Source organism: Gymnoscopelus braueri, assembly GCF_963280865.1.
Source record: "Gymnoscopelus braueri genome assembly, chromosome: 19".
NCBI classification, from domain to species: Eukaryota; Metazoa; Chordata; class Actinopteri; order Myctophiformes; family Myctophidae; genus Gymnoscopelus; species Gymnoscopelus braueri.
Window position 1 is genome coordinate 41053839 of NC_137621.1, and position 11853 is coordinate 41065691.

The 11853-nt window shown below is 44.5% G+C and overlaps 2 protein-coding genes across 2 annotated transcripts; both read right to left on the reverse strand.

Annotated features, from left to right (window-relative positions):
- Positions 1-346: 346 nt before the first annotated feature.
- On the reverse strand, positions 347-2099 carry LOC308074387 (asparagine synthetase [glutamine-hydrolyzing]-like; the record flags this gene model as incomplete). Its single annotated transcript, XM_080413825.1, is given in 2 exon segments — positions 347-1680; positions 1683-2099. Coding segments are annotated over 2 exon segments (1662 nt in total). The 5' UTR covers positions 2011-2099.
- Positions 2100-5320: 3221 nt separating this feature from the next.
- LOC308074804 (voltage-gated potassium channel regulatory subunit KCNF1-like) lies at positions 5321-8194 on the reverse strand (the record flags this gene model as incomplete). Its single annotated transcript, XM_080414303.1, has 2 exons — positions 5321-6121; positions 7565-8194. The coding sequence occupies 2 exons, from the start codon at positions 8192-8194 to the stop codon at positions 5321-5323; spliced, it is 1431 nt and encodes a 476-aa protein (XP_080270429.1).
- Between the last annotated feature and the right edge of the window lie 3659 nt (positions 8195-11853).

Sequence of the window (11853 nt, forward strand, 5' to 3'; positions counted from 1 at the left end):
AGACCCAGAATAAGTACTTTATAAGATCAGAGCACTACGTCACCGGACTTCACATGACGTGTCAGCCTGTGTCTATGCCCATGTATGGACGAAAGGGGGATAGACTTTTTTTGGCTGGGGCCGGCGGACAAAGTGACCATGCCCATGTATGGACGAAACAGGTACAAAGCCTCATGTAAGCCCGACCCCTTGGGTCTGGCAATAATATATTACTCTTGATTCCAGATAATAAGTAATATAATATTAATACTTTTTTAAGGAGTAATATGTAATAAGTAACATATTACTCCCCTGAGTAATATTGCCCAAAACTGTTTATACTACATCTGACAAACCGTGGAATCATCTACGGGTCCTTGTCGGGCGTGTAGATAGACAGGGTTCTGGCTGAGGGGTCGGTGGCTCCATCGATCCAGCGGGGCATCCAGTAGTGTGAGATCCACTTGGCGCGGCCGGGGAAGCACTTCTCAAACACCTGCCTGAAGTAGTAAGCCTCCTTGGTGGTTGGGGGGAGGTGAGGGAACGTCTTGTGAGCCTTCTCCAGCTGGGAGTCATTCACCTCAGCCTCTAGGTGCTCCTGTAGCACGGTGTACCAGGACTTCCTGACAGACATCATGCCGTCACTGAAGGCCTCCTTCCTCCTCCACAGGATGTCCTCAGGGATCAGGTTCAGGCCTTTGAAGGAGTCCCTCAGGAGGTGCTTCTCCACTCCATGCCTGGGTATCCTCATCTCCTCTGGCAGGGACAGGTAGTACGCTGTGAACCTGTGGTCCAGGAAGGGAACCCTCAACTCCAACCCGTGTGCTGCAGTGGTGCGGTCTGCCCGCAGGTTGTCAAACAGGTAGAGTTCCTTCAGGAGACGAACGCTGTCCTCCGCTGCCGTCTTAGGACTGGGAGCCTTGTGAAAGTATCCCTGGGTCAGCTCATCTGAGCCCTCTCCAGAGAAGATCACCACACTGTCTGTCTTCTCCTGGATGTATTTAGCCACCAGGTACATTCCCACAGAGGCTCGGATGGTGGTGATGTCATAGCTCTCCAGGTGGAAGATGACCTCATCAACGGCGCGGATCCCCTCCTCCGCTGTGAAGTTCACCTTGTGGTGTTCACTGCCGATGTGAGCCGCCACCTTGCGAGCGGACAGGATGTCAGGGCTGTCCTCTGAGCCGATGGCGAAGGTCTGGACGGGGTACGGCAGCTTGTCCTCCTTGGCCAGTTTGACCAGCGTAGCGGCAACCAGACTGGAGTCCAGACCACCTGAGAGAAGACAGCCGATTCTCCTGTGGGCCATGAGGCGTTTCCGTACGGCGTTTTCAAACAGCAACCTGATGTTCCTTTTCACCTTTTCTTCATCAAAACCTGAGGACAGGTTGTCCACGGTGTCGTAGAGGGCGTGGCTGGGCTCCTGGGTGCAGCAGTGGAACTCGTCCATCTGAAGAGGCTCCACCTTCCCGGTGGATTTCAGATTAAAAGTCTCGACGTGTCCGGGCATGAAGGGCAGGATGGGGGCGGGGCTGGACATGGAGTGGGTGATCTCAGTCAGACCTTTGGCTTCAGAGGAGACGGCCAGGAAGCCGTCGTCGGTGAGCAGCTTGAAGAGCGGCCGCACGCCGTACGTGTCTCGTCCCAGGAACACCTTCCTGTTGGCCGTGTCCAGCAGCACGAAGGCGAACACGCCGTCTGCACGCCAAAGCGGTCGTACAGGTGGAGCAGCACCTCCCCGTCCACCTTGGTCTGGTGGTCAAACTCAAACTGTTTCTTTAGCGTCAGGTGGTTGTAGATCTCCCCGTTGTAGACGAGCCAGAGGTAGGGGAACTCCTTGATGCGCATGGGCTGCATGCCGTACAGCTGGTCCACGATGGCCAGCCGGTGGAATCCGAAGCAGCAGTTGGTGAAGCCATTGACGTTCTCAAAGCGGAAGGCGTCCGGGCCGCGGTGGGCGATCTTCATGGCGCTGGTGCACTGCGCCGCCAGGCACTCATCACTGCCGAACAACGCCCAGATTCCACACATCTCTTGTTGATTGGAGGGTTTCCCAGCAGAGAAGAGGAGTTTAATGAAGGTTTGTTAGACTTCTAACCAGCAGCACACACACACTGATGATGATGCCCCAGTATGGCTCTGATGCTTGTAACGAAGACTTTCGCTCACTTTCACATTATATAGGGTATTTGATAGGTCGCCATAGTTACCCACTGAATATTGGTACTCCATATATGGAACTATCCGACTGATCTAACTAATTAACTCTAAGTCTGACATCACTAAATTCCTAATAGCATTAAATAGTTTGGCACCCATGAAAACTATCAGGGTTAAAGCCCGCTCAGAGCCATGGATGAACACGGACATCCATATTGCTAGGAAAGTCGGAGACAAAAGTTTATCTGAGCTTCGCAAAAGTAAATCTGAGCTTGACAAATGCTACACTGAGGATCTCAAAACCTATTCTGAGGAACTCAAAAAACTGAGCAATAAGCTAAGGAATAAGGTACATCACTCGATCAAAACCACTTTCAACCATATACAGCCACAACACTGGTTAGCATACTGCCCTCTCATTCTGGGCTTTATGGTGTAAAGCACATCCAAGCATTCTACAAAAAACTAGGTGTCTGCAAACTCGCACAGATGATTTTAAACTCACCATGGTGACAACTGATGATGTGTTTGAAAAACTGAGTGCCCTTCAACAAAGGAAGCATACTAGGGCCTTTACTGTTCCTAATATACATATGCGAACAACATGACATCAGCAGTGACTGCAATTTGTTCTTGTTTGCGGATGACTCTGCCCTCCTGGTCTCGGGCAAGGACAAATTGCAGGTTGAAATAGCCATTAGCTCTGAGCTCGGTAAATTCTGCACCTGGCTCGCTGATAACAAACTATCCTTACACCTGGGTACCACTGTACCTTTTTTGCAACTGTTAATAAAGTATTCAATCAATCAATCAATCAAAAACCTATAAACAGATCCAATTCATCACCAAGCCATAATAAATGTATTGCTCATAAATTCATTAAAAATATTTTCCATTCATGAGTTGTCTTGACTGAAATGTCAATAGCAGTGAAAATAGCAGATCTACAAGCTCACAACACGTCGCACTGTGAGCTTATATATGGATCTCTAGAATATTGCACTGGCCAGCCACGTAGCGGCCTGAACTCTAGACATTTGAAATAGTATGAATAGTAAAAAGTAGCCCATTTGTCTTTTGACGTAGTGGAGTGAAAGTCACAACTATCCAAAAATACAAATACTCAAGTACAGATACTCAAAATGTTTTACTTAAGTGCATTACTCGAGTAAATGTACTTTGCAATGCATGTCCACCACTGCTCTTGGGAGAAGTTTTGTTTCAGTGGCTTTCTTTTTCCCCCATGATGACACTGAAAGTTACCAGAGCTTTGCTGAACACAGCACAGTGCTCTTAAAGGTAATGAAAGGGATCATTGATTGGTCATATATTCAGCCTAATCCAACCCTTCTGCCGACCGCCCCACCCCCTCTCCCCTGGGAAATGCAGAGAAAGTCTGTTGTCACGGCTCATCCGACACGCGCTGCACTTTGCGCTGGTTCACCTGTTTTCCCAAGGGGCCCTGAGGGGACTTCTAAATATTTAAAGCATTAGGCTACTTATGGCAGTGGTTCTCAAAGTGGGGTCCGGGGACCCCCAGGGGTCCTTGAGATGGTTCCAGGGGGTGCCCCGGCAAAATGTGTTAATACAGCATCACAATCGTTTTAACCCCTTTATCCATATTTTATACGTTGGCTATTAAAAAGTAGCAGATATACAAGCTCACAGCGCGTCACTTTGTGCCGCGCTGCGAGCTTGTACATCTGCTATTTTTTAAATATCTGTATTTTAATTTTTTTAAATAATTTTCCTTTTTTTCTTTTTACACACATCTTCTCTTCTGGCACAAAACATTTTCAGATGGGGGGTTGTGGCTAAATACCAATTTGGGGGTCTTTTAAAGAGAAATATTTAAAGTATTTCTTATGGCATGTGAGCTCAAACATCTTCGTGTCAAAGACCACTACGTTTTGTATTTGGCCGTGGACCCCCATCTGAAAAGATGGGGGTCTGCCAGGGAACCCCAGAAGAGAAGATTTGTGTTTAAAGAAATCGAAATCATTCTGCAATCTTTCAAAGATTTTCAAAAACAGCAGATCTACAAGCTCACAACATGTCGTATCGCAATTGATTGTGAGCTTGTAGATCGGCTATTTTCAAATAACTGAATGGGGTTAAAGTGCTTTAACTTATTTTGATGCTATATTAACACATTTTGCTAAGGACCCCTGGGGGCCCCAGACCACACTTTGGGAACCACTGACTTATACTTCCAGTTCTATAGGTTAAAATAATTAGTTTAAACTAGTCTACTTTAAAAGAAAATGATGCATGGGACGGCATGTAGAATGCCTTGTGCTGTCTTGATTGTGAATACAGGCTGGTGCCTTGAAAATATGGAAGTGATCTGACACACACACACACACACACACACACACACACACACACACACACACACACACACACACACACACACACACACACACACACACACATTTAGCTTCATTTACATGTGGGCCTATCAGTATGCTAAATTTGAGGTTGTGTGGACAATTTGACACAAACATTTTAGGAAGCCTATTATTCTCTGAGAAAGCACAATTATAGCAAGTTTGTTTTTCCTCTTGTTTATCCTCACAGCATCTTTCATAATGTATATTTTTAGCCCCGTGGCCATCAGTTTGTCTACTTGACACATAATCATTGCGGGAACCAATGAGGAAGTCAGACAGTACAGGCCATTAAATATTGACCATATATAACACACATCATCTTTAAGTTTTATCACATATTGGATGGAGATGCAGTTCACTCGACAGTTCTCCACTTTAATCGTAAATTAGAAAACAAGTTAATTGTTAAGGAGTGCATTTATTTTCTTGTTTTCCCATTTAATTATTGATTGTAGAAGGCTTAGATGTAATATTAGACATGAGGCATATGTATATTAATATGACCCTTTTATCTCTGTTTTGAATGATGTCATGTGAGATGTGACTGTGTCTGCCCCCTTTGGGAATATTTGTCACTAGAAAACCTCAATATTTTGAAAAGAAACCATATAGGCCATAGACATGAGGCAGACATCTCCATGCGCATGCAAAGGTTTTAATTGGGTGACAGCTGCCTATACAATGACACATATTGATGATCGGATGTGAAATGAGTAATCCATGTGTCGTAAAGTCTGTCGTTAAGAGACATTGTCAAGTCACATGTAGTTATTTTAACATCTGCATGTTCAGTTGGCCTGCGTAAGAAGCGGTGCAGAAGTATCACTGCGGGGTAAACACGTGGACGTAGTATCCACCGGTGTGTCCACAGTAGTGTCCGCTTCGGTTGAGTCCTTCTTTGGCTCACTGGACTTCAGCTCCATCAGCTCCACCTCGTGTTTCGCCGCCGTATCGAGCGCCCTCTGTTTGTTGTAGACCACCACGAAATTGTTGATGATGGGGTGAATGGGCAAGGCGATGGCTATCACGCCGCACAGGAAGCTGACGGCGGCGTTGCACTTGCCGAGCGTGGTCTTGGGATATATGTCCCCGTAGCCCACCGTGGTCATGGTGATGATGGCCCACCAGAAAGAGTGCGGGATGCTCTTGAAAAGGGTCTCCGGGTGGCCTTGCTCCAAGGTGTAGCCGAGCGCCGAGAACACGAAGATCCCGACGCCCATGTAGCAGAGCAGCAGCCCCAGCTCGTTCAGGCTCTGCTTGAGCGCGTATGTCAGAGTCTGCAGCCCGGAGGAGTGGCGCGCCAGCTTGAAGATGCGCGCAATTCGCAAGATGCGGAGGGCTTGGACTGCCTGCTGGACATTGGTCAGCTCCATCATTCCATCATTGCCGAGGTAGGTGAGGCTCAGGACCACGTAGAACGGCATGATGGCCATGAAGTCTATGATGTTCATGAACGAGAGCACGAAGCGCAGCTTGTGCGGAGAGGACGCGAGACGCAGCAGGTACTCCATGGTGAACCACAGCATGCAGGTGGTCTCGATGGCCTCCATCATCGGGTGCTCCACGAGTTTCCCCTCTGAGTCCATCACCTAGATATAGGATAGAATAGCTAGTTAGGTACAACAGATGTAGGTTTAGATGTGGAGCATCATTTCGACTGTATTGTATGCTTGATTGTTGTCTCCGCCAGGCCGAAGGCGTGGCAGAGACTATGTTTTGCACCCTGTCTGTCCGTCCGTGAGTGTGTCTGTGTGTCTGTGTTTCCGTGAGCAGCTAATCTACCGGCACCGTTGAGCCGATCGCAGCGAAACTGTGCACGCACACTCCCTGGATGCCACAGCAGAACCTCTGCCCCGAATTTTTCAGATCGGCCTGTTATAGTGCCACCATGAGGTCGAATTTTGCAAAACACATTTTATAATATAACTCCTACAGATTTTGTCCAAACATCAGGCAAATCGGTACATTTCTACATCTCTATAGTCATTAAACTAAACGGGTATTTCAGATTTCTCATATTCCATCCTGATTGGCTAAGATAGGCTTCCAAAGTTTGCAGAAGTGCTCTGTTTTGAAAGAAAATGCCTCAAATAATGAACGCAGCGTGGGATTTCCGTGAAACTTTGCACGCGCATTCCTACTAGGCTGAGGAAGAAATGCCACTTAATTTTTTCAAATCAGCTTCATGGTGGCACTATAACAGGCCGATTCACGTTTTTACCTATAATTGCACCTATCTGCCTTTTATAGCGCCACCAGGAGGCCAACTTATGTTAAAAAATATATATATATTACTCCTTCAGATTTTATCCAAATTTCACGCACATCGGTACACAGGACTCTATAGTCATGTGATCAAGACAGAGCTGTCCGATTTGTCATATTCCATCCTGATTGGCTAGATTGCCATGTAAAGTTTGCATGAGTGGCTTGTTTTGAACAAAATGCCTCAAATCATGAATACGTGCGATTGCCGAGAACTTTTGCACATACATTGCCACTAGGCCAAGGAAGAAATGCCACCCTTTTCACATTGGCCTTGTATAGCGCCACCAGCAGGCCAATTTTTGCAAAACTGTTTTGTTGTGTGCCTCAAAATGCCTCAAATCATGAACGCAGCATCCGACTCGACTGCCGTGAAAGGCCGAGGAAGAAATGCCACCCTTTTCACATTGGCCTATTATAGCGCCACCAGGAGGCCACAATAACCTACCTGACCTGGCTAGGTGCTATCTGTGCTCCGAGGAGTATTTTCTCAATATGAGTAAACACTCTGGGGCCGAAAGACAAAATATTTATCTGCTTACACGTTTGAGGTATTTGAGATACACAAAAAAGGGGTAGGAGTAGGACCTGATACGTTTTCACAAAACTTCTTCCTACTCCTTTTTCGAACATGGAATATAATTTAAGGATGATTATTTTAATTTTTTTCATTTGATTTCCTTTGTCTTTTTCTCATTTATATTTGAAATATGTTCGAAATAAATAATAAATAGCCTACATGGAAAATAAAATGAAACGAAAATCACCTGGAGTTCGGGGATCGTGCCGATGCACATCGCCAACGAGGAGACGAGAACGAAGGCGAACGACAGGATGGCGACGACGCGCGCCAGCACCGAGGACTCGGGCTTCTCCATCACCTGGTGGAGGAACCTCCGACACCGTTGCCAGCGCGTGACGCACAGGGGAACCTCCAGATCCTCCAGGATCTGCTTCACCTTGCAGGCGATCTCCTGCAGCTCCTCTTCCTTCTCGCTCAAATAACTTTTGCAGCATTCGTCCAGAACGCTCTGGTCTATTTTCCAAAACTCCATCTCCTTCATGAAACAAATGGGACAAATGCCGTTTCTGATGTGGATCTCACCAAAGTAGTAAACGTCAATGATGCATTTAAAAGCGTCGGGGTCTCGGTCAAAGTAGAACTCTCGCCGGCCCGGGTCAAAGTCGTCACAGAGGGAGGAGATGTTGATAACGTCGTAGTTTTGAGTCGAGCTGATGCTCGCCAGCTCCGCCAGTCTGCTCTCCGGGTAGCGGCTCAGAACGTCCCCGAAAAGCACCACTCTCACCCCGCCGATGTTCACAGCGATCTCATCCTCAGCCTGATGATCGGTGCCCAAACCACGTCTATTATATCTCGGCTTGGGTATTGTCCACATTTTAATCAACGGATCCCTATTGTAACAATAAGAAAAGTTGAAGAGAACTTTTTATATATATATATGTAGGTCTATTTGCTATGGTGTTAAACAAAGCTCAATGTCATAGTCAATTAAATCAATGTCCATAACTGCCTGTGGTGGTGCGTAAAATGTCACCCCATACCTCGCCCTCTCCAAACGGAATGAAAGGCACAGCTTGAGCGTCAAGCGGCCAAGCTCTTCTGACCTCCCGCCCACACCCAGTCTCTCTCTCTCTCTCTCTCTCTCTCTCTCTCTCTCTCTCTCTCTCTCTCTCTCTCTCTCTCTCTTCTCTCTCTCTCCCTCTCCCCCCCTCTCTCTCTCTCTCTCTCTCTCTCTCTCTCTCTCTCTCTGACACACACGCGCGTGCGCAGGCACGCACGCGTACTGGTTTCTGCATGTGAGGATCTTCATCAATCCTGTATGCGACAGCATTGCAGAGTCTTCTGCTGTCAGTGGTGGAAAAAGTACGTCACATGTTTTACTTAAGTAAAAGTATCAATACTGCAATGTAGAAATAGGCTACTCTGTTACAAGTAAAAGTCCGGAATTAAAAATGTACTTGAGTAAAAGTACTGAAAATTGGAATTACTCAAGTAAAGTAAAACAATACCTAAAAAAAAGTGCAGTACTTGAGTAAATGTATTAGTTACTTTCCACCTCTGGTCTACAGTGTAGAGCAGACTATGTATCCATATCATATACACATAACAGTATAACCTTTTGAACTTCATAATTGTCTAAGCTCCAAATTAATCCCACACTTTGAAAAAGGAGGGTTGTTCCCACAATGTTCCTATCATGTCCCTATCATTTTCATATGAGGACAGCCAGGACACTTGATGAGGATTGAAGTACAAGCATAGCCTATACAGAACACACACACACACACACACACACACACACACACACACACACACACACACACACACACACACACACACACACACACACACACACACACACACACACACACACACACACACACACACACACACACACTATTATGCCCAACTGCTTGTTCTTGAAAAGTGCAATTAGCATATAATATGGAGGGACAAAAATAATTAATTACTCCATGATATTAAGCAAATTATTAATTTAATACAACAGATTGCAGCTTTGTGATTTTGCATAACAATTTTACCCCCATGACATTCAGATTAAAATAAGACTGTGGCCACTGGCCAGGTACTGTAACAGCAACTCCACATGTAAACGGCAGTTACAGTTTATTTACAAGGGTGTTTCGCTTTTTTGTGAAGCAGTGAAGAAAATGACAAAATGTTTCTGTAGCATCAATCATGTCAGTAATGTATATTGTCCATACATTTTTAAATCAATATTTGAAAGAAGGAATACTCGCACAAAAAAAGGAAAGAAAAAAAAAGAAATCTAGGGATGTTTAGCATTGTTTAAAATGGCTACTGCAAATATTCTGACAACCTGGTTGATGCTGTATACATCAATTATTGGGCTGTACAAAACAGTGATAGTGCACTCTCTGGTGGCCATACATAGCACTACATTTAGAGGTTTTCTAATGGAATTCTCATTTTTAGTCCCAGTATAGGGGGTCCTCTCTATGTTCCCCAGGTTCTATGTTCCCCACTTACCTTAGGTTAGGGTTAGGGTTAGGGTTAGGGTTAGGTAGGTTTAGGTGTAGGTTTAGGGTTAGGTTTAGGTGAGCGGGGAACATAGAACCTGGGGAACATGAGTGCTTAACATCGTGCTTATCTCCATATTCTGTTTTGTGTTATTTCTTAGTAAATTAATGTCCTACTTAATCATTCTACAGTGTCACACAAAAGCATCAAAAGTAGCAGATCCACAAGCTCGAAACACTGCGCGAACTGACGCGTTTTGAGCTTGTAGATCTGCTACTTTTGGTTCCTGAAAAGTAACAGTTTTGGACATACAGTATGAGGTTTCCACCCGACAGCGACAATATGCTGTATATTAATTCAACTTTGACTGTAAAATTTACCCCGTACGGGTCCATCTTGCCAAAGTGTGAAATTAACACTGAGGATTCTACTGTGTACTATATCTGTTTTAATGTGTCCCCTTTTTGGTGCTGGGCTGTATTTCATACATTGTGCAATTATATTTACAACATTTTATTGCCAGGTTAAAGCTGCAATCCGGAACTGTTATTTTAACAAATCTGTAGAGTGGTCTCCCTACTCTTTTGTTTGCGAAATTTAGACCCTGGTATCGGTTAGTTAGGACATCTATTGGTTGACAAGTAATACTGCCTGAAGCTCATAGGCGCAATGTCTCGATCCCCTGTTGAATGGGCAGTCTTTTATCTGGGTTCGAATCCGGGGTCGTACACAAAAGTTACTGATTGCAGCTTTAAGTGTATTCATTCAAAGGCTTGTTTAAAACTGTACATTAGCAACAACTAAACATTAATCAATTCTTTCATTAGAAAAAAAAATGTATCCACATATTTTCTACATCTTTACATAACAAAACGATATATAATTCCCTCCATACCAGCACTAGTGTTTTCACTGTTTGTTTTGGTTGCCCGAACACGTCCCTGTCTACCCGAACAAACTGTGAAAACACCAGTGGTGTAAAGTTACTATGTACATTTACTCAAGTACTGTACTTAAGTGCAGTTTTGAGGTACTTTAACTTTACTGGAGTATTTCCAATTGTCTATACTTTTACTTCTACTCCACTACATCTCAGAGGCAGATATTGCACTTTTACTATTTGAAAACTTTAGTTACTAGTTACTTTTAAGATATACATGATGATATTATGAAACATACATTAACCACTTCAGCCCTATTTTATACATAGGCTATTTAAAAATAGCCGATCTACAAGCTTACAACGCGTCGCTTCGCGACGCGTTGTAAGCTTGTAGATCTGCTATTTTCAAACATTTTAGTACTTTTACTTTTGGTACTCTAAGTACATTTTGATGCCAATACTTTTGTACTTTTACTCAACTACATTTTGAATTCTGGACTTTTACTTGTAATGGAGTACTTCTACATTGCAGTATTGATACTTTTACTTAAGTAAAACATTTGAGTACCTTTTCCACCACTGGAAAACACCAGCGACAGGACATGGTGTTTCCGCAGGTAAACACCACCTCACCACTCCAGTGGCTGATAACTGCTGGTATCGAGGGAAATGAATGATTGGTAAAAAAAAAAAAAAAAAAAAAAGTATTTATTGTTTTGTTATGTAAACACAGGGCAAAGTTACATTGCCTACTATGCCTTCAAATGTCTTAAATGTCTTTGAGTGGTTCTGTGATTCTGCATGCAGTCCCAGCTCACAACATGTGTAGCCTACTGTATGTGTATGTACACTACTGGGACAATGCAGAGATCACTACAAATTCCCTTTTATATGTACATGCTTCAATATAGTCCAGGGTGTGTGTGCAGGGTGGCGGAGAAGACCCACATGCAACCCAATACTCATCCAACAGTCCCACAGTAAGAATCCTCAGTGTTCATTTATCCATTTGTAACTCCAAGAGTGTGCAAATGTACATTTACATTCGTATTTGCAACCTAACAGAGTTAAGTGAACACTGAGGATGTTCGTATGTACGGATACCATTCACACGTTGAGCACATGCTCACACCACTCTCCCAGGTGGG